Genomic DNA, 23,842 nt, shown 5'->3' on the forward strand with positions numbered 1-23,842 from the left:
GTGAAGGGGGAGGGGAAACGAGGGAAACGGGGGTTGGATCTCTCCCGCCGAGCCTTGTGTGCCGCTGCTAGGCTACGTCACAGGTGCAGGAACGTGGGTGGGTTGCTGAGTTTGGGGGAGGCAGGAGTGAAGCGGACTTCCTGTTGAGATGGCAGGATGATGGGGAGGAGGTCAAGAACAAGATGAACGGCTGGATTTAGAGGTGTAGACGAAATCTAGGTTCCCCACAGAGGAACAATAAGACCTTAAATATGACATCTGATATGGGCCATATTTAATTTCAAATTTGTAGAAAGCTCTTGTCTTTAGAAGTATACAAAATGCATTCATCTCTCTCCCTCTGTTGCTGCTGTGCCTGAAGGTGTAGTGGGAGGAGAGGCAGAGGTAGGGGAGCGGAGCTCAGAGTGTGGGTGGCTGGCATAGAGGCCTGCTACATTAGCAATAAAGCTCTATGTAATTAGCATGTCTTTGGTTGATAATTAGCGTTGTTGAGAGAGTGGCACTGAGAGCGTTGCACAGCCTCTCTAGCTACAGCATGTTTACAAGAGGCTGGAGGGCTTTTTTCTCGTTCTCACTCATCATTTTTCTGTTTTCCTCTTTTTTATCCAGTTTTTCATTGAACATACATAATCTTACAATTTTGCAATATGTAGAATCTATGTTTAGGTCAATGGGTGTATGTATGTGAGAGAGAAATAGGGGGATAGAAAGAGAGAGAGAAATAGAGAGGAGTGGTAAAGAAGGTCTAGATGACTCACTTGAAAATAGTCTCAGCTAGGAATGACACTTCCACAAATATCTGTGAAAGCAAAAGACCAAGAAACCAAAGCTAACTCTCCTCTGAGCACAAGTTGTAAAACAAAAGAAGCATTGCTAACCAAAATGGCTACAAGTTATTATTGTCACATTCACAATGCATGCCACCGAGAAACCCATAATAATCAGATCAATACAGCGGCAATTTGAAACAAACTGAGGACATGTTTTTTTTATGTTTTGAATGCTTCCATTTAATCCCAAACCACATGTATTGCCATGTAGCATGCAGGGGTATCTAAACTCGTACAGACTCCCCCAAGAAACTGTAATAAAACATGTCCTACACAGTGTTATCAGCTGGTACATAAACAAGTGGGTCCACTTAATTAATGATAATTGTTCAAAGAGAAGTCTTAGGTCATCTAGGCTCTTGTAGCTTGATGAAATCAAACACAGACGCAGATCCTCCATCATTGGATGTCCAAGCAGGGGTCCAAGTGTGTCGTCCTGGCAGGTCTACAGTACACTCTGAGTCTGGCTCCAGATAAAACAGTCAAACATGCAGATAGATTTCCTATACTTGCTGTCTGCCAGGCCGGTTTCCTGGACATGTGAACGGCATTAGAGGAGAAATGGGAAGCCGAGTTGGGAAATAACAAGAGAATGGATCAATCTCTTCTTTTTCCTCTCTTTTTATTCCTGCTTAAGAACAATCATTTTGAGGTCTTATTGGTGATTTATTATGCCAGTATGGGGTTTGTTAATTGCAATAGCACATAAAAGAGACCTTTCTTTCCCCTCCCGATGATTGCAGATCAAGCCCAAACCTAAGCAGCGCTGGCTGGTTGGTGCTGTGATTAAACGGCCCCAAATCCAACAGCACACTTGAGCTGTGCCAAATCCCTGTTCCACAATATGTTTGTTTTCCCCTCTTTTGAAACAAATAACACAGGTTTGTGATACAACTAAAGGGTTAGTGAGTGAGCTGTGATAGGGATCCCCTCAATGCCTGGATATACCTGAGTGGAAAAAGGGTGCTATAATATTTGTGTGTACTGTATGTGCCTATACAGTATGAGCTATTGTGCTTATATGCACACACACAAAAGTGTGTTTGGCTTGTGTAAGTGTGTGCTCGCAATGGCTACACTGCATGGGTGTATGCATGTGTACATACATGGTGACAATTGGCTCGAACCCTGCAGAGCTCTGACCTCAGCCAGCACAGCACACTCTGATGCCATTGGCTCAAGTATCACATGGAATGGCACATGGCTCCTGGTACTGAGCTGACCTGCCTGTCTGCTTGCCTACCTGCCAGAGGAAAGACCGTTGACCAATCCCATTTCCAGCAGATTAACCTAATCTGAAAGTTCAGCTCACCCTGTAATCTTAAACAGCAGCAGCAGGGACCTGCCTCCCCACCTACCCTCAACTAATTTCTCTCCCGTCTTTTCTCCTTTCTCTCCCTCTGTCCTCACCTAGAAGTAACTATTGAATAAGAAGGGGGAGGGGAGGGACAGAGGGATGGATGAGTGCAAGAAGAGAAGGAGGGAGGGAAAGAGGGATGGAGGGAGGAAGGCTGGTAATTATTTCCAAAGGTCATTCTGTTAATGACTACTCGCTTGGCTAATGAGATTCAGCAAAGCTCCCTCACCATGTTTCACCCTGCGTATGTTTCACCCGTGCGCCGAGATGTGTGAGAAGCACAGGTGTGATTTCAGCCCAGTGACAGTCCAAAGGGGGGGGTGTAAATGAAGAAACATAAAGAGAAAGTAAATCAAGCGGGTATGTCTGGGAGATGGCAAAAACAAAATGAGTAATGTTAGCATATCCACACCAGTTCACTGCATGCCTGGCACAATATTTCAGTTAGCAATAAAACATGATTTTCCACACATTCTAAATACTATTACTAATTTGTCATTTACCTAAAAATTTCATTCTTTATACATGTTCTACTCATCTGCTTTCTTATAATATTCTTGCAAGTCAACAGGACATGTGACCCCCCCCCGATGTGCCAGTGTGCTCATGTTCTGCCTCGCTCTTGTGAAAATATTTTCCAGCATGTGTGCTATTCTATGTGCTTATTTGGTTTCTAAACAGCAAGGAGAACATTAGCCTTAAGGAGTTTTCTGTGTTGAGCAGCTCACTGAATGACTTCTTCTCATGGCTCTCAAATACTGTATAATTACTCCTGCTTGAATGCCTTCACTAATTTATCCTCTATGACATGTGTCAGCATCCAAGAGAAATAAGGGAATCATATCATATCTCCTGTTTAACAGTTGCCCACAGAAATTTTGTGTGGAATCGTTTTGAGGTTTTAGGATAGGGTACATGTGGTGTAACATGGGGTGGAGGTAAGGGGTGGGGTTGTCACAGCGATCACAGTGCCTCTGTGTTTACTAGTGATGAAGAGATCAGCATCATGGCTTATTTTTCCTGGTGAACTGACGATTAAGGACCGAAGCTTCTTTGACTAAGTAAATTAACCTTGTGATACTGGCAGAGAGTATAGCAGTTTGTTAAAACAAAGACTGATGACAGTCTATATACATGCTACAGCACATCTTCAAAAAAAGATATAGTTAATATATGGTGTTTTGTGAATTTTTGATTAAATTATAAATTGTGAATAAGCTACTACATATTATATATACGGGAAACATCTTTCTGGTGTTCAAAGTGTTGTGAATTCCACCAACTGATGCGTGCCTTTGTTGCCTCCTTTTCCTGTCTACACCCCTCTCTGTCCTCTTCGGTTTGGACTTAAAAGCTTTACATAGAACATTGTTTCTTTTAATGTATAGAAAAGGGTGGTAAAACAAAAAGCAGAAAGAAAAAACATGAGAAATATTTGTCCATGTTTTCCTCTAAATGTGTCCACTTTTGGTGACTACATTTCCTTCACAGTTACATATGATTGGCAACAATCATAAACATAAATCATAATCATAAACTCACCACATAAAAGCTACTTTGTTAGACGGTCAAAATAAAACAACACCCCCAAAACTTCCACCAGCATCACTCTCTTTTATTTGATGTACTCTTTTTCTAATAAATGCCTCAAAAAGTGGTAGTGGTCTAAAAATAGTGTGTGGTGAAGCTAAAAATAGTTGCTTAGCTGGCGGTCCTTGCTGGAAGAGGGTAGAAGAATAGGCATGGAATCTTTCTCTCTCTTCTCTTTCTCTTTCACTCCCCCCTCCTTGTTTTTGAAACAGGGTGGGTGGGGGTTGTTTTTGAAACAGAGGAGTGAGTAAGCAAAGTGTCAGGGTATTCATTCAGCCTCCGTCTTTCTCGTTCTGTGAATCGACCGTAAAGAGTTGCCCTCAGCGACCACATGCATAAGACCATTGGTCTGAGATCCTGCGGTGCCTATAAATATTTGATCCATTGGATAAAGAAGTCTATTATTTAATTAACTTGTTTTTCTCCCCCCACACATTACCAAACAGTGGCTTTCTGTCTTGTTGTTTCTGAAAACATTTTTATTACAGTGAAAATACATTTTTGGAAAGTTATATTATCTATGTCAATAGAATGCCTATGATACAAATGACAAACCCTGAGAGATGTCACTCTCACCCAACCAAGTTAGTCTCCTTGCATAGCTCAATATTGTCTGCTCTAAGTTTTAGGCTGGCACACTAGAACACATCTGTCTGCGGCACCAGCCTCAGACATAAAGAGAGCAAGTTTACTGAGTTTCTATTTTATAGACTATATGCCTCTTCCACTTTTTAAGAGAGGCTAAAAGCAAGATGACAGATAATATATATGATCTAAAGGCTGAGCATTTTATTCCACATCAGACGCCCACTGCCCAGAAAAGCAGAACCTCAGACAAGAAACTAAGTAGCACTTGGATCTCTGTCAGAGGTGTTTTTTAAGGTCAATATACTGAAGCGGAAGTCTGAGGTACTCACGCCACAACAACAAAAAGAGGTTTTAAAAATAGACTGTTTGAAATGTGCCAATATGTGGTCCCTGTGGTGTGGAGCGGTGAAAAAGGCAGGCCACTTCTTAGGCCACGCTGCCAAAAGGCAAGGCTTTTCCACTACACAGCCCAAAACAATTCACTCCAGCCATTAAGATGAAATGATGCCTTGTTCTTTGAAACTATTTGTGGAAAATTCAGAATAATGAAGATCTATTTTTATAGATGGCATTCCCTGCACTGCCTGGAGCCTCCCCCCTGGCCTCAGCCCCTCCCCTACCATGATTACTGCTTTGGGCAGGGTGTGGAAACTCAAGGTCACAGTATAGAGGTCAACCGGCTGGTCATTGTTACTCAAGGCCTCCCTCAGGCTCCCTTTTCCTGCTGTGGCACCACGCGATAAGAGACAGAGAGACAAAAGACGATAAGTGACGATTGGTGGGGGGGGCAAAGAAGGAATAGAGGATAGCTGGAGGAGGACTTAAAGTTTTACCCATTGCCAGAACTGGAGTCATTTTGCTGACGCTGTTACACTGTTACTATCTGATGATAACTTAAAGTATGTAATTGAAGGCTTTATTGATAATGTCACAGTGCAGTAACATAGTGACATTACATACTGTAAACTGCTCATTTAGCATTACAGTATGAGATTGTTTTCCCTCACACAAGCCTTTGCAAATTGATTTTTATGTTGAATCAGAAATACATATAGAAGCATTCTCATTTCTCTGATTTGAATAGAGACGTATTATGCAACTGGAGTGTAGACGGGATGAAAGATGGGTAGGTTGAGGGTCCAGACATAAGTGCCCTCTTTATCCAGTTTCACTGAGCTGGCATTGTGTCTCATAATGTCTATCTGGGTAATTATACAGTGTAGTGACTAGTCTGAATGACCACTTTGTTCCCAGGGCCGGGATGCTGCCGTAGCAAACAGTGTTGGATTCTGACATGTGCTCAGTGTTTGTCTACTCCATATGGGAAACACTGCGCCATCTGGTATTGTGCTGTGTACTGGCTAGCTAAGACTATCTGTCTGTGAGTGGGCTCTCGTCTGCAGTGGGCTCTTCTTAATGGTGATTTTAGCACATGCACCATCGCAATGCCACAGTTTGGAGAAATGTGGAGGAACCTTGTTGCTCACAGTACCCTTTCTGTCTCGCTTTCTGTCTCTCTCATTTACTCTTAACACTTTTCTCTATTTTTTGCTCTACTTCTCACTCCCTTTTTTAGTGTTTAGTCAATCTAGTAATCCCTAGACAGCTAGTAATTAAGAAGTTAGCCAGCGTTATTACTGAACACACAACCGCTTTGCCCAGGGATGATGGATCCCAGACGCCAGCCTTTGATTCCTGATTATAGTGCAGCGCACCAGGAGTAAGGGGCTTCAAAGCTACAAAATCATTGAAATGTCATTGATGCAATAGTTTTTCAAACATCGTCTCAACCAGTGCATAGGGATGCACAGATGATGACTGCAAAAAACAGGCAGGGACAGACTGTGATTTGGGGGTTCCATTCCTCAGATTGGTAACCTACAAAATCAACCATTTCCCCCCAAATGCTCACTCACACACACATACACACACTCACACACACCATGTAGCCATCATCCATGGGCATGCCCCTCGACATGGTCCTGGCATGTTCAAACCACGCTTCATGAAACTGTGGCCTTCTTGCCTTTGGTCTGCCATCTGCTTCCAATAAGCTAAGCCAGCCTGATCCCTCTGATGTTCCCTCCACTCTGAAAAGCAAAGAGAAAGAAAGAGTGAGCGAGAGAGACAGAGAGTGAGGGGGAGAGACAAAAACGAGAGCAAGTAAGAATGAGCCAGACAGAAAAAGAAATAGAAATAAGGAGAATGAGAGCACATCTCGAACATACTATTACCCCATCCCTGCCGCCAGCAAGGCCACCCTGAGTGTGCTTATTGTGCAGTGGTGATGGGGGGGTCTTAATCCACAGCGGATCCACTTCATGACCACTTCCATCTTGTTATTTGTGATGGAAAGGGACAACGCTACTCCCCACTGCCTCACCCCTACACCCCTATGACACTGAGCCACATTGCTCCTTACCAATCTGCTCTGACGAAATTGAGTTTGTCAAATGGTAAAAGCAAGGGAGCCCTGTTGTCCTGTGGGTTTCCAGACTTTTCCTCTTTTTGTCACCTTTTTCCCCTGAAACAATCATGATCTAAATCTTTAGTTTGTAAGTTAGCATAAAGACCTGTCCAAGAAAATGTACTGTATTTTTTTTAGGTTAACCCTGCGCATTCCATTCAGACTTTTGTACATTGTGTGAATTTAAAAGGCCTATTTAATTATTGTAGCCCCTAGCTTTAGATGAGATTTTCTTGAAGATTATTCGGGAACCCTTTTAAATTCCATTGTGATTCAGTTTTGGGTTCTAAACCAATTACTAAAAGGACTGTAGTGCACACTGTAGGTGCACCCTGTGGTCACACTCAACGTACACATATTGTCACACATTCTGAAGGCAGGTCTGTACAATTTGTATACTGTCATGTCTTCAAGGAGTATCTCTAATAGTCAGAGTGAATCAATCTGTTCTCTACTGTTCTTAACAGACAAACAGCCAGGCAAAGCTGTTTATTTCACTACCATTTTATTATACTTTAACAGCACAGCAAACATGATTAACCATAAGTGGCACAGTTATTAATACTTTTATATTCGTCTGTCAGCGACTTGTTTTCCATTGACTGCTGAAACATACTGCAAAACCATAAACTGCTGCATTTATTGGGGAAAACTCTTTTGCCCTGGTACTATACTATCTTCTTTCATAAGTCTTGGTTTTGCTTACAATAGTATGTGTATTCTGAAGACCATACAGTGTTGGCAAAGATATAAAAGGCCTATTATAAACTGGCTGTTTTTGTAGAGGGTTTTTGCACTGATGCTGTCAGCCATTGGGTTGAAGACATTGAGAAACATTCACTGGCCTGGCTGTCGCCAATAGCCATAAACACAATATTGAATGTGTCGTACCCTTCAGCCACTGCCAAGATAACTGCAGAGGGGAATGGTCAGCAATGAAGCTCTTTCCAAACACAACCCATCAACTAGCCCGAGTCTATCAGAAATAAAGATGTACACAATGTTTTGACTAAGCTTCTGTTGAAACGTGGTAGTATTACAGAAAATGAGGAGAAGAGGACAGAGGTAGGGAGACAGACTGAGCAGCAGACTGAGACAGAAAGATGGGGGCAGAAAGACGGATAGAGGGATAGAGAGGGTGAGCAGGGTGGCAGAATGCCGAGCAGACGGATCCTGGTATGGCAGGAGCTCTGGGCAGGCGTCAGCTGTCCCTAGCAGACCCCCTGGGGCCACCCAGAATTCACACCCAAATACCCTCCACAGTTTTTCTCAAGAGCTACATGAAGTTATCACCCACACTCCAAACTATGAAATGAGTATATGGCTGGACTTTTTTCTACAAATAAAACATCAGAGAAAAAAAATCTTTGACAGATGTCCTAACACCAAGCAATAGACAATGTGAATCAGTTCCATTGTAGCTCATGCCTGCTTCACTTAGCCTCTGATTATCTCAATCTAGCCCAGGATGCCTCTCATAGCCTTGCTCACTGTAGTCCTCTAGCCCATCTTAGCCCACCTAGCCAGCCTAGCTGAGGGTGCAGTGCTGAAGGGTACTGATGAGACGGGTGTCTAAATATGTAGGACGCCATGTCTATGCTGTGCCTGCTTCACACAGGCCCTGTGACAAGTCGAGTCATGAGGGAGCATCATGAAGAAGGAGTTTAATTAGGAGCAAGCCTCCAAAGGGGCCACAGAGAGAGACACAGAGCCAAGCAAGCGTACACAGCTTTTTTGCAGTCCTTCCTCTCTGTCACACTTTTTCTCCTTCTTCTCTCTCACATATACTGTACTCACTCTCGGTAGCATGCCCGGTGACTGTTCACATGGAAGTAGTTTGTAGCTTTGTATCTTTTTTCTCTCTCTTTACCCCATTTTTCCATCAATCTTTCTCTCTTATGAACTGCTTTCTCACTTAACTGTATGTCCACATTTTGTCATCTTTTCTGTTGAGTTTAACTGTAGCAGAAGTACGGGAAACTTTGTTTGGTTCTTTGTCTTTTTTATTTAAAAATAACTGACTTTCTGATAAGTACAAAAAAAGAAAAAATCATTAATAAATGAATTAGTGGCATACCGTCACTTATGTAAACATAGGCAATAAAATGGCTATAAACTTAAATAATGCTCTGTGAAACATTTTCCTTGTATGCCAGCAGTCATTTTTTAAGAATAAAATAATGAGCATTTCTTTATAAAACTGAAAATTAAATACTTTTAATATAAGAATGCTGGTTTAGGTGAATGTTTTGTGCATAAAATTCTTGGCAAAAGTGAACTGCACCAAAGGGTTTTTGTTTAATCCTCATCCTATTAGCATATTCCCCAAAGACTCTATTTTCATGCCAGCTCTTCGTACCCATACTCCTGTTTCTTTCAATATAAAGGTAGCAACTCTTTTTCTAATGGTCATTATTCTCTCACTATATGTCTTATATAGTGATGATGTCACTGAATAACAGACTGAAAGCCTTGTTTGGAGCAGCAGCTGATGACTCTATGGAGCAGAGCCATGAAATACATAACAAATTCAGAGCACAGATTAAGCAATGGGCTATTAGAGAAGGGCAAAATATATGGGATGACGAGAGTAGGGCGGCAGGGTGGTGAGCGCAAGAATGAGAGGCCCTTCTATGGCTATATGAGCACTCCAACGGATCTGATTGGTTGTTGGGTTGTGTGTCAGCCTTTGGCAACAGGTGTGATGTCTTTAAACAGGTGGGCATAACTGGGATGAGTGGCATACCGCCCTTGTACCGCACGCTCAATATGCTGAGCCCTGCTGGAAAACTAAGCCTGGGCCACATGCTTCAAAGTCATATAACACTCACGCCCTGGCTCCCTGCACCCCATCAACACCCAACGAAACCATTGCCCAACCCCCTGCCAGACCTCCAACTCAGTTGCCCCCATATGGGTGTCACCTTTACCCCAGCCCTCATTCTCATCTCCCAGCAATGCCCCACTGCTATTCTTCCTAGAATGGAAGTGAATCTCTCATGCACTCTGTGCTGGTGGCAGTAGGTGGTGGTGCTCTGTGCAAGTAGGAAGAAAAGTTGTTTTTTCTTGCGTGCATTCTCATGTGAACAGAAAAGGGCCAGTGGTTCAGTTCTTGTCAGTTTGATATGATGCATCGCCAAGGCCAGAATGAAACTACACAAAAGAAATAGCAAAAGTTTTACATCTCACGCCTTTGCTAAAAAAGACAGCATGCTAAACCTCTGCAACCCTGTTGTTCTTTTGACTCATCCACCTCAGATAGAGAAAGAGTGCCTGATTCACTGTAGGTCTGTTAGAAGTCCGATCTCCTGCATCGCCTTGGTTGATTTGTTTGGTGTGATTTCCTGAAGACTGTCAAAGATGTGAGAAACACTTTCAAATTCAGAATTCCAGATTTCCACTCTAGGGGCCAAGTGAGGATTCAGAGAGAGAAGAGGAGAGCCAGCAAATGTTGACACACTTACAGTAGCTGCCTTGCCACGAGACGCCTCAGGAATCAAACAGTTATCGCACACACAAAAGAAGCCCTCTAAGTTCACTAAAACCACACTCAAAACAGGCCTTTGTTGTGCTGACATGAGAGATGACTGGATTGTTATTTGTTTTCTAAGCAGGCAGATCGCTCCCTGTCACTTCTACTGCTGGTTGTGATAGAGTAGCTAGCACTCGTATCTCTTCTGTGAGTGAGTACTGACGGAGACAAACAAATGAGAGGAAGAAGTTCACTGAGATTAACTTATCTTAGCATCTATCTTCCTCTTTTCTCCTGCTCAGTCTCTCTCTTTTTTCTTGACGCTATCACCCACTCTCACACACCCACACATGCACACACAAACACAGACTCATTCCCCTCTTTCCCCTCCCACACATAGACACACACACACAGACACACACAGACACACACACACACTCACACCAGTAGACACATACACACTACACCATATACAGAGAGAGAGACACACACACACTTGATCAGCATCAAATACAGGGTGTGCTAAAGTAAATTTAATTACGGCTGTCTGATATGGAGCTTCAGATGAAAGTAGGAGAGCGCAGTGTGAAGCGACGACTGCACAGACAGGAGCAGGCCCGTGATATTCCTCCTGTAGACTAATCTCCCTTTATTAAAGCCAGGAGGAGAGAGGGAAGGAGGGGAGAGAGTGTAAGGGGTGTGGAGAGGAGGGGGAGTGCCTTTGATGAGATCTCTAACTGTCAGCTACTGTACTTTTCTTCTCTTCCGCTCTGTCTTTGTCTCTTACTTTACGAGGCAAATGAATACAGCACCTATTGGTACATGCCTACTTACTCAAGCAAACATACCCTCGTGCTATCACACACAGTAATGTGCTATGAAACTTATCCCTGCTGTTATGGTTGTCAACAATATCTAAAAAAAGGACAGAGGCAGCTCTCTCTCTCTCTCTCTCTCTCTCTCTCTCTCTCTCCCTCTTATGCTCTCTTTGTCTGTGTCTCTCTTCCACTCAGAGGGAGTGGTGAGCGAGTGGAGAGTGTGCTTTTCTGCCGGTCTGCTGTTTTCTGGCCACTCTAATGGGGGCAGGTGGCCATCAGGTGGCCAAAACAGAAACTGCCACATTTAATAGCACACATACCACAGTCATGAACTCAAGCACCTCAACTGTATTTTAATTCTATTTCATGTCCCACTGATGATTATGGTTGTAAAATGTGTTTTACTTTTATGACTTTTCCCTTTCCTGTGTAATTATGAGGTTTCAAGGTCCCATGATTTGTCATTTGGTCGAGAGTTTAATCATTTGTTATGTCTTGTTATTGGATGCGATTAAATTCTTTGTGCCATCTTGAATGTTTAGCTGCATGTTTACTTGTTCCTAAAGCAGCCAGTGTATCCTCGTGTCCCCCCATGTTGATGGAGGTTAGAATGGAGACTGCCAAAATGATTCATTGAAAAGGTTAAAGATCTTTTGTCGAACTATTTTTCATAGAAAAAAAAGCACTTTGGAAATCTATTCATTTAAAATAAATTATATAGATAGATATACTTCTGTTAAAAAATATCTAAATGTTTTTTCTAAACTTCCTCTAATTGGACTTGTCTTTGATCAGGATCGATTCTAAAAGGTTCCTCCTCACAATGCATCACCATACCCCCATCCCTACCCCAAAGCCCTTCAACTATGTTGTGCAACTGCTCTGTTTGCAGACATTGAGAAAGAAGGGCCTAAACGGCTGTGATAGCCCAGACCCCGACGCAGACGACTCGGTCGGCCACAGCCCCGAGTCCGAGGACAAGTACAGGAAAATAAACGAGGACATTGATCTGATGATCAGCAGACAGAGACTGTGTGTAAGTACCTCTCGTTGAACCCCAAGTCTTCCTCTCACCTTTCTCTCCTCTCTTCCCCTTTTTTTCTCCTATGCTTTCTGTCGCTTCGTCCTTGTCTCCTCGCTTTCGTCATCTGTTCCTACCACCCATCTCTCCGTCCCTTCATCTGTGTTTCCCTCCCTCCGTCCATCTCTGTGGTTGTGGAACCTGGCAGGCATTGAGCAAGAAGGAGAACAAAGGCGGCGAGAGCCCGGAGCTCGAGTCTGCTCTCACCCTCACCCCACGCACTGAGGAGAAATACAAACAGATTAACGAGGAGTTTGATCACATGATTAAAACTCATAAGATAACTGTAAGTACTGGGTTGACACTATGCCGCACCCTCAGCAGGCTAACAAAATGCTGACTGGCCAGTAACTGTTGAGCTAACCCTGCTAACCACCATTGTTTGCCACCAGACTAAATAAACAAAGTGAGAGTAAGGCTAGAGTGAGATTATATTGTATACTTACACTGAAAAAAATGACAGTTCTTTGATTTTGCTTGATTACAGTTGAGGAACGGTCCTCTAATTTGACATAACTGTAACCATAACTAGCAGGCATTTTCACTATAGTAATTGCAGACTTTCTCTCATGACAAATTTTAACCTTACTGGGTTCCCTCCTTGAACCCGTTACCCATAATGCTTTGCCTAGCTCTCAGGGGAGGTGTGGTCTGCATGTGCTTTTCCTTTTCCTGCACAAAAACACAGCACTCAGTCACCCGCAACAACAAGGACAGACACTGTGGCAATGAAACAGCAGCAGACATTCATAAACTCTTCAGCATATCTTTGTACCTCACAATACGCAATTATCTCTCCTCCTTGCTGAAATAATTGAAGGCAAAGCATTCAGTAGCCTAACAGCATCTGTAGAACAACATGTTTCTAAATGGCCATAGGTAGGTCAAGACATGTCAGTGGCTGGATTTATATTATATAGTGTTAATTTTACAGAAGAATCTAATCTATAACCAGCTGCTAGAAACCAGAAAATAAAGGCTGCTTTCTATGTAAACTGAGCTTGCCCTTCATTCACAAAGCACCATATTGGAATGGTTAGCACTCTAGCCTTACAGAGAAAGAGATAATTCCATGGTAGATAATTCAGAGGAGAACAGTAGTGTCTAAGCCGCGTGGAGCAGGGGGAGATGTGGTTAGAAGCAAAGCAGGGGTTGGTGAGCTGGGGTGGCGTGGCGGGGTGGAGTGGGTTTGGGATCGGCGCTGGGTGGGGATGGGGGTGGAACAGCAGGGGTGGTGGTGTTGGGGGGGACTCTGCACACAACAAGTGGCAGTTCAGTGTGTGGTCAGGGTTGGCTGCCAAGCACTGGGCCTCCGGATTGCAGGAGACTGTTGAGGGGACTGTGGGGAGAGGCGGAGGAGGAAGATGAGTGAAAACAGGAAGGATGGCACCAGTTAAAGGACAGCTTATAGACGGGGCCCTTAAACCCAGCAATGGGGTGTGTGTACACGCAAATGTGTGTGCAGAGACAGCTCCCCCACTCTTAGAAAACACAGCACAGAGAAGTCAAAAGGTATAAAAACTCCAGCAAGGAATCCAAGATGGAAGAAATTACTGAAAGTCTCAAAAAATAAAACAGAACCAGAGACAGCCCCTCATTGGTTATAAAAGAAAGCATCCAAAAGCGAAACGTGCATAGGCAATGAAATATGGTTAAAGTAACTGTCTTTATAATTTGAAATAATATTTGGCCTGCAAAAAGAACATTGGCAAAAGGGAGAAATTGAAGAAGACGAAACAGTGCTAGGGCACATGTCCCACGTCCACGTTAGCCAGGCTGATGGTCCCCCTGATGCGCTCATTCCATGGCTCTGAGACACATGGCAGTAATTTAGGGCCCTATTTTCTACTTCCTAAAGCTAACATCAGCCTAGCAGGATCAACCACTTCCAGGGCACTCCCAAGGTTAAGCCCTGCTGCCAAGTGACACAATAAACATGACAAACTAGACGCCTGGGGCCGGCAGGCTACCTCTGCTCATGTTCCTGATGAGACTGCTGACTGATCTGAATCTACCACTTAAAAACACTTTGCATTAGCTCCATGTGACAGAAAAATAAATTATTCCCAATTGCATTCATTTCTCCAGTCTTGAAGCTACATTTGCAAGAAATACTGCAGACTTTTTTTAGTGAGGTGAAGACAGACTGAATTATCTTTAGCTCTTTTAGAACAGTGGGATGCCATTGGCTTTATTCCCAGTAAACCATTGCCTTCTTATTTATTTAATGTAATAAAACAGGAATGTATTTCAGGGAATATAAATGCAGTCACCACAGCATAATATTTCTTCAGGTCAACATTTGCCTTCACAATGACACAATATGTAAGGGGCAAAACCTTAACCTTACCAAAGTAGCGTACCTATGCTGGATCAAGTTGGAATGGCAAAGTACTGGCAACCCATATATCATCTTGGGGGCAATCTGAGTAACTCCAAGAGGAGTTTTCTAAGCGCTTACCCTTTCTTTTCTGTGCAGTGCTCCTTTTCACCATCCATACTGCCTTGTATTTTTAGTCTTTGTTCTAAGAAGTTGTTCTCTGTACCATTAATCTATGCATGGCTGTCTAATGTTAGTTGTCAGATTGTCTTTTTGAACTTGGCTGTCTGTGTATTTTTTCCTTTGACTGCTTCTGGAGTAACACTGTAGATAGTCAAAGGATTTTAATTATCTTTGTGCTCCTGGAGTGGTTCTGAATTGTCTCTTTTTCTTTCTGTGTCCATTCCTTTACTTAAAGGTTTTATTTTAGTTTGTTCACTCACTGCAATTGTTGGTATCTTCAAAATAATCAAACTCATGTCTGTGTCTCTCTTTTTCCCTCTCTTTCTCAGCAGGCCGTGCCCCCTTCGAACTATGACATGCCCGTGTCCATTCCCGTTAGCAACCAGAACAATCTCATTTACAGCCATCCCGGTGGTTCCCTAGGCAACCACAACCTGTTGCCACTGGCGCACCATGGCCTACAGAGAAACAGCATGTCTCCTGGAGTTACTCACAGACCCCCCAGTGCAGGTAACACAGGTTGGGCATCATATGCACTCATGCACCCATGTACACACTGTTATCCCATCTGTCTATCTTCTCAACTGTGTGTGTACCTGTCTGTCATGCTAATAGACACACACATCAAATGAGCGATTATTTTATGACAGCTACCCGTAATATTCCACCTAAAGGCAGTGAATGACTCTAAAGTCATCCCCCTCCAGTATATATTCACATATTGCCTGCTCAGTATTTTGTTCAAAGTAAGTTGATGATTTAATATCATATTAAATCCCAGCCCACAGCCTTGTTGATTTAGTGTGAGGTTCTACACATGGGATATCTGGACCTATGTATAGGAACGGAGTTGCTGGTGACATAAGCAAATCAGTGCCTATTGGTTTGTTATTGTTGTCCAAAGTCCTTTTTCTGTCCCTCTGGTCTGAAGGCTGCTGCCCACACCCTCACCCTGTCATTACAACTGGATGCTAGAAGCGCCAGCACAAACTAAATATGAGTTTTGGCACTCGCAGCATCCACACCAAACCACACACGTTCTGGACCCTCCCACTCTTCCACCTCACATGGCTTAAAAATAATAATGTGTCACTTTTCTTGGACAGCAGCTTAATGTATCCACTCGCAGTGTCCAGTTGTTCAGAGTGTTAAGGTTTGAGTGGGAAGCAGTATTACTTCTGGTATCAGTACGCATATGATACCAGACAACGCACACCAACACACACACACAAACACACACACACACACACACACACGCACAGACACACTGTGGATTGTGATTAAATTGAGTTAGCTTCTGAAAGGCCAGCAAGGTAAGAGACAGAAGGTATAGTTGATGTTACGTAGGTGTCTATCCTCTAATGGTTTTCTCTCTTTTGCTCTCCTCTCTCTTTCATCTTTCAGGTGGCCTCATGGGTGCTGACCTCACCACTGGCGCAGGCACCAGTGCTGGTAAGAATGGCCTCCTCTTCTCACACACAGTTGTCTGCTAACATACCCACACACAAACACACATACAAGGCACCCACTCACCCACTCTGGGCCATAAAATGCATGACTAACAGTAATCCAAACCCAAGTGGAGATTTTGTCCATGATGTGTTGATGTTAGTGGTCGTGGAGTTCATCTGGGAATGTTTGCCCAGTGCTAGGGCTGTGACACATCCTGCCTGTGTTCAGCTATAAAATGATAGAACAAGTGGGGGAAAGAGAAATAAAATTACACTACATACTGAAGCAGCAGATTGACTGATGGGCAGTCAGAACAGATGCTGGACTTTTGAATGTACTGTCAAATTTTCTCTTTTTCTCTGAATGATGAGCCATCTCTTTATTTTCTACCGCCTCATAGATTTGGATTTAAATTCAAAATGACAACACCCATAGTTCCCATTTGGAGCAACTTTTGCACAACGTTTTGCCACACAAACTCACTACACAGTAACTGCTATCATATGTCTACAACCAAATTAATTCAATGTTTGGAATGGCTCACTATGCCATAATGATCTTGTGGAGAGTGGATCAACCCATGTTTGAGGAACATGTGTAAGGAATCTTATGTGTTAGCTTCTGTGTGTCAATGGGTTTGCCCTGAGGACATGTCAGGCCCAAGTTTATGGCAAAGAGACTCCCTTTTAAAGGGTTAAATTTTACAGCCTCGACATACAGTGCAGAGTGTAAAAATGAAGAGTGGGGGGGTCAGTGGGGCACAGCTGGGCAGCCTTGTCTGGCCCCTAGGGCTCCATCACATGGGGTCAATGGCTGGTTTCTCTGTCTGGTCACTCATCCCACACACAACAAGATCATTTGTTGTGGCGTGTGTTCCGTCGATGGCGTGCTGCAAAGCATGCTTCGAATGTAGCCTTTGTGTCTCCGCGCTGAAGGAACAGAGGTGCTCTGTGAGAGCTGTGTGTCGCTCAGCAGCAGCGAAAAACACGACGTTGAGAGAGAGTCATGTGGGAGCTAAAAGATTCCATTCAAAGCTCTCTTAAATCTCATCAAGGGGGAGAGAGAAAGAGCGTGAGGGGGGGAAACCCCAGTGATGAATATCCACTGATGGTGGAAGCATGTGTGCAAAGGAGAAACAGTGGGGGAACACAGATGGAAGTGTTCTGTGAACTTGGTCAGCCATTTTAATGATGTTCCTTTTAGTGACTCAGTGTGAGGTGGCCCAGCCACTGTGGCACCACAAAGACTGTTTAAATGTTCCTCTTCTCATCACGGTAAGTTTTGATAAGCTGATTGTACAAGTAGCTGTCTGGCCCGTGTATGAGTGTCTTAAGTGGCTTGGCCTAAGTGACGTAGGAGGGGTCTTGTGTGTGTGTGTCTGCGGATATGTGTGTGTGTGTGTGTGTGGTTCATACATGCACATAAACACAACACCTCCTTTGTACCTCAGATGTCATGGTTCTACTGAGTGTAAAGAGAGAAAATAACAGCTTTTAAAGCCCAGCTCACATGGAATTAGCATTACCTGGAGTCCTACTGTAGTTTGGAAGAATGGCAGAAGTTGTTTGTGTCTTAAGAATCTGCCATGTTCTCAATCTGTAAAGTTATAATGCCACCGCTGATTACCTTCCCTATTTCACCAAACGCAGATCTTCTGATAATTTGAATTTAGTGTGAATTGTCATCTCTGGAAATTGTCTCAGTCTTATATATTTTTCCTTTCACAAAAGATTCCTTTATTTATTTTCTTTTCTGGGCTAACAATGATGAAGTGGAAATAAGAGATTTTATAGCATTTTTAGTGCAAATTCAGCAGGTTCATGTAGCCATGGGTTCATGTTTTCCATGTTTGTGAGTATAGTCCATTTGCCTGCTGATGTAGTATTGTAACTGGACATTTTATAATAACTCTGACTTCACAAGTTGTAACAAACAGACATTTTTAAAAATGTCATAGCCTGCGAGAGTTACTTTTTTTGGTATATATTTATAATAATTATGAAGTTACAAAAAGCACAAAATCATTCACCATTTCTTAAAGGGAACAAGGCAAAGTCCATTTTTGTTGTTAGTTGCCTAGCAACAGTGTTGACTTCAACTACATGAACTCCAAGCATATCGTGTACTCGACTTCCCATGTAGAAAATGCAGACTTGAGAGTTCCTTTTCATTGCAGCATTAACATGAAGATGCACTATGTTTCAATCATATCTGGAGATCATCCTTAAGATTTGGCCTGTAAGTTTAATTGAAACACAGACTTTTTTTGCAAATGTGCCACATGAAACCCAGACGTAGGGGTAAAGTCTGAATCACACGAGGTCCCCAGGTAATTCTAGTCCAGTGCAAATAGGGCATGTTACTGAAAGGCTGAGTCATCATGTCTCTTCTATGGAAATATTGTGGGAAGTGTGTATGTGCATGTGTATGGTCGCTCATTTATATACAGTATGTGTTCAATCTGTCAACTCCTTTGCTGGCTAGGAGAGAGCACGAGGTGAGGAAAGAAACAGAATGTGAGTGAAAGAGAGAAAGAGAGCTGATGAAGGGAGCTCTGGACCAAGGCCCCAGCTTGTAAAAACCTCCCACCTCCATTTGTGCAATTATGTAGCTGTCATCTATGCTCCAATCAGCACTCTGCTCACCAAAGCACTGCAAGGAATTAACGAGTCACCTCTCACCTTGATCACACACCAATTACTCACACTGTGTGTAACTCATTTGAGTTACACACAAGGTACATCTTTAAGACATCTCTGGTCAAAATCCCACAGAAATACAAGCTAAAAAGCATACATACAAGAACTGACAACAAGTCCGGTTCAGTAGATCAAACAATGTGTGTCTCAATCTTGGCATCACCTCACACCAACTGTACAAGTTGTATGTGCGAGTGTGACACCTTAGTTCAGTTAGAGAATTCAGGGTTGAATGCACATTTGGCCAAACCGCAACGGAAGAGTGTGTGTGTATGGGGAATAGAATGGAAGCGCGCCTGTTAGACCACAACAGGACATCAGAAATTTGTTCAGTAACAGTAAAATGTACATGAGTAACCACACCTCTCCTTTGTGTGTGTGTGCATGTGTGTGTGTGAAAGAGAGAGAGAGAGAGACAGACAGACAGACAGACAGACAGACAGACAGAGAGAGAGAGACAGAGAGACAGAGAGAGAACGAGCCCCCCAAGGGGCCTTGTCAAACACATGCATCTCGAAGTTGTAACCATGGCACCTATAGAAACAGATTGCAATCCTTCAGCTTTGACCTCAGCAGTCCCCCCGCACCTCAGAAATAGCAAAAAGGTGTTTATCTGAATCTGAGATCAGATGTTGTTCTCTATGTGTGATTTTAATACAGCAGCAAAACCGACTCTTGGCTGGGCTGTGTTTAATTTTGGTACTTCCTCTAAACGGTTGATGCCAGCCTGTGCCACAGCTCGACCGTGCAAAGTAGCATTAGAGGAGGAGAGTGGAAATGAGCTCTGGATATCATGTCCTCAGCTGATACAGCAGTCGAGCCAATGTGTCGCTTTTGAATGCAACTGTCCTAAAATCAGGGTGATCAAGCGACAGAATAGGAAGATTTGAGTCACAGTTCTTGCTTCATTAGCTTAATTAGATAATGATTTTCCTTTTGAAGTGTTTAAGGACTGGCCTATGCCACTCATGATCATAGTCATCTAGCAGATAATTGACTGGACTGCAGCCACAGGGTAGCAATACACAGATGTCTGACTAACTGTCACCAAGATGAAGTCCGTGTCATTGTGACCAAATTGTGTATTAATGTCTCTCTATGGCTCAGTCTCTTTTTATTCATCTGTACAGAAACACTGATGTACTTCCTGCTGGGTTATTTACTAAAGTGTGTGTATGTGTGGTGTGTGTGTCTGTTTTATGTGTGTGTGAGGTCTCATTCATCTATCTCCACATGCACCCACTCAGTCTCACAAAGGGCCAGCTATGAGAATGAGAGAGCGGGAAAACTGAAGAGGCAGCTGCATCTTTGCTAATATGAGATTGACACTGGAACTAAGAGGGTCCAATACAAAACACACACGTGCATCCATATGCATGGCTTGTGCATAAGCAGTCATACAACATGTCTCATAGAGTCTCAATTCCTTCTGTGCTTATGTATACTGTGTGACAGAAAAATGGTGCTTATATGGAATCAGGCACATGCAAAATTGTATGCAGCAAAACATACAATGACACACAAAGTCTATGTTGCTAACATCAACTTATACAAGCTCACACATCACACATGCCAGCAGAGGCACAAACACATACACACACCAGCAGTCACACACACACTGTTTTTCTCGTTTTCTGTCAGACGGCCTCATTTTCTTTCACCGCTAGCGGTCGTTTACTCTTCAGATTGTTCAAATTGAGCTTTTGAGACTTTTCATTTCCAAACAACAAAAACCTCGCTCTCAAATTAAACAAAGATCAGCGAGGGAAATTGCCCAGGAAGACATCTGCGACTCATTTTCCCCTGGAGTATATGATTAGGAAATTCATTTATGTCTAACATATAATTCCTGCCTGTCTTTCAAGTGGGAACGTCCACACAGTGCCCTGTGTTCTACCCCTTGGAAGAAGGAAGGAGAAGTAAGGGGAAAAACAGTCTGCGGGATTGGGTTAGAAACAAAGACTATGTTGCTTGCAAGAATACTCGACTCTCAGTTTTTTTAATGATGTTGCTGGGATTTCGCCCCACCGGTTTTTGAGGAGGTAATGGGTGCTGCACTTGGCCCTACTTACTTAGGGGAATGCAGATCTGGTGGCAACCCCAAGGCAGGGTCTTTGTCTGGAAGAGCCGCACATGTGTTTAGCTCTGATGGCCAAATGATGGGTCCCATCCCTCTGTGGTCTTGCTACCCGTAATTAGATGTTTTTACACGATTCACTGGCTGTTGCAGGGTACATGTAGCCTTAACTGACAGCAACAGGGGTGGAGGGTGAGGTCTTCAATTGATGACTGCCAAGCAAACAGTGGTGATCATCAAGACAAAAACAGTACTCGGTTTCACTATCTGTGTATGTACCACTTTCTTGAAACACAATTTACAAGTCTTCAGCATAAGTCTTCAGACTGGTGAGCTAATACAATTTCTACCACAGGAAGTGGAGATGAGACAGAAACACTGAAAAGGAGCACAAGCTGAAAATGGATTCCTGTAGTTCTTCATTAGGCTACACCACCATGGACAGCTGGATTTCCAAGATTCATTAAACTTTTGAAACATATTTAATAACATGCAACCTCTCTTTACTCTCTCAGGAAATGGATATGGGAACCACCGCAACTCGCCAGGTCTGCTGGTCTCTCCAGGTGGCATGAACAAGAACATGCAGGCTAAGTCTCCTCCGCCTATGAACTTAGGCATGAACAACCGCAAACCTGACCTGCGTGTGCTCATCCCCCCTGGCGCCAAGAACAACATGCCCTCCATCGTAAGTAATCTTTCCATTCCTCTTTTCATGTCATTATTCCTTCTTTCCCCACCCCTTTTATTGTCTTCCTATCTATGGGGGGTCTCTCGGGTTTGTTTGCCATTGTTTAATTCCTTTCATGTCCTCTCTGCTGCTTTCATCTCTTCATATCAGACTTGGGTTGATGAGGTTATGTTTGTGATAAGCTTGACTTTACGTACATGATTTTTATTTTTTTTCTCATGTGCCTTGGCAGCTTCTTAAATCAACACCCTTCTTTAAAATTTACTTTTGGCCCAGGTCTGATATACTGTCAGATATATTTCCTTTGCTGTATCTGTGTGCGTATGTTGGCACTTTAGGCCCTGACATTTCTTTCTCCTGTCTTTCTAATAAGGTATGTTAAGTTAGTATAGTTACAATATTTCTTAGCATCCTCTTTTCACATTATTTCTGTTTCAGTTGGCTCAATCCTACAGCAGCTCCATCCCTAGATTCACACTTAGCCACCACTTCTATATTCACACTCACACTCACTAATTTGAAATTATTACCCTCCCCTTTTAATGCCGTCAGTCTGAGGATGTCGATCTGCTATTGGTAAGTCAGACTGTCACTTAAATTTAGAAATCAAAACAACCCTAAATAGGGCCTTAAGAATCTGAAACTTGAAAAGGTTTTATAATCATAAACTGATTAAGATAGTTCTCAAGAGCATAATGTGCCCTGTAGGAGTGAGTGTTGCCTCAGTGTTGCCTCAGTGTTGTCACCTGAGGCTAACCTCTTAATTTGCATTCAGCTTTTGCTATGACTACTGCAAGTATTACAGTTCGATACAGCGTTTTTAAGAAAAGCGGTCCCAACTCCAAAGTAACTTTCACCTTTATTGTTGCTGACTCTGCTGAAGACTCCAACTTTACCTCACATTTTGTGAGGGCACATAGTGCCATCCAGTGGTGTGTTGAAGTAAAAGCAGCCTGGCCTCTTTTCTGCCTCAGCCCTCTTGTATCTACTCCCTTCCTTCCTTTTATCTTTTTGCCTGCATATAGAGTCTTGCGCCGCACACGTACAGCTCGCAGCTTTTATTACTCACAATATAGAAATGAAGGGCATCAAAAGAGTACTCATTTTGCATCAAACCTCCATTATTTTCTGCCAAACCCTCCCCTCTGCTACAGTAAAGTGCCTCTCCCTTGCCTTCGCTACCCTGCGTTGCCGTGGAGACCGATGTTACTATAGCGACAGTGGGCCCTCGGAAAGGGTGGTAAATGATAGGGTTGGCAGGGTTCAGCCGTGCCGCATGTCAAGTGATTAATTTCCCCAGAAGTTGGCATCACATTCATTCTCTCAGCATCTGTTGAGTGAAAGAAAGAAATGAAAGAAAATCAAAAAAACTTTCTTGGTTTATTGCAGTTTTTTGTTTGTTTTGTCTGGGAGTTGATTTCATGTTCTCTCTTGCTCTCTGTGTCTTCCCTTCCTCTGTCACAGAACCAGAGAATAAACAACTCTCAGTCTGCTCAGTCATTGGCCACCCCAGTGGTATCAGTAGCAACTCCCACTCTACCAGGGCAAGGCATGGGCGGTTACCCATCTGCCATCTCTACTTCTTATGGTACTGGTATGTACCACAGTGTGTGTACTATGTGATCTTCATATATTAAATTCTCATTTTTCCATTAACATAGGTTCATTCTCTGTAATCCCTTGTATATGTTTAAGATAATGCAATATCTTTTCAGTTAATCTGTACTGTACCCAAATAACTCAACAAATCCAGTTTTGTTTTAGATGTTGTGCATCTGTAAAAATTATCATTTGACTCATTTCAAGGATATGTGTTGCTTTTGAAGCCCCCTTCCCAAATTTAAGTGTTATACAACAGTCTAACAGCAGTGGGTGCTATTGTTACACCAACTAACACTGAACACATTCATGTAACATCCCAGCAACATTTATCAGAGCTGCATTCTCTTTACAACTTTGTTTGAACTTCTTTGAACAATCTATAATCTACATCCTCCTCTTCCTTTTCCTGTGTGTTTGTACACAGAGTATTCCCTGAACAGTGCAGACCTGTCCTCCCTGTCTGGCTTCAACAGCGGCAGCTCCCTTCACCTCGGCTCAATGAGCGGGTGGCAACAGCAACATCTTCAGAACATGCAGCATTCAGCCCTCGGCCAGCTAGGGTGAGTGCATTGAACCTAATTTGAGGTGTTGTGAAATGCATGATGTAACACAAAT

General features: G+C 43.0%; 1 protein-coding gene across 14 annotated transcripts in view; it reads left to right on the forward strand.

The window, feature by feature from the left end:
- Positions 1-23,842, forward strand: part of mef2cb (myocyte enhancer factor 2cb) — a 117,051-nt gene that overhangs the window by 44,916 nt on the left and 48,293 nt on the right. For 5 of the 14 annotated variants that reach the window (XM_044195449.1, XM_044195445.1, XM_044195444.1 and 2 more), the window contains 7 exons: positions 12,015-12,158; positions 12,352-12,489; positions 15,036-15,216; positions 16,111-16,158; positions 21,450-21,622; positions 23,090-23,219; positions 23,652-23,787. In XM_044195449.1, the coding sequence (XP_044051384.1) occupies positions 12,015-12,158; positions 12,352-12,489; positions 15,036-15,216; positions 16,111-16,158; positions 21,450-21,622; positions 23,090-23,219; positions 23,652-23,787 (950 nt within the window). The remainder of the gene's footprint in view (positions 1-12,014; positions 12,159-12,351; positions 12,490-15,035; positions 15,217-16,110; positions 16,159-21,449; positions 21,623-23,089; positions 23,220-23,651; positions 23,788-23,842) is intronic. The other 9 variants (XM_044195455.1, XM_044195446.1, XM_044195453.1 and 6 more) reach the window with 6 other exon arrangements.

This window comes from Siniperca chuatsi, linkage group LG5 (genome assembly GCF_020085105.1).
Source record: "Siniperca chuatsi isolate FFG_IHB_CAS linkage group LG5, ASM2008510v1, whole genome shotgun sequence".
NCBI classification, from domain to species: domain Eukaryota; kingdom Metazoa; phylum Chordata; class Actinopteri; order Centrarchiformes; family Sinipercidae; genus Siniperca; species Siniperca chuatsi.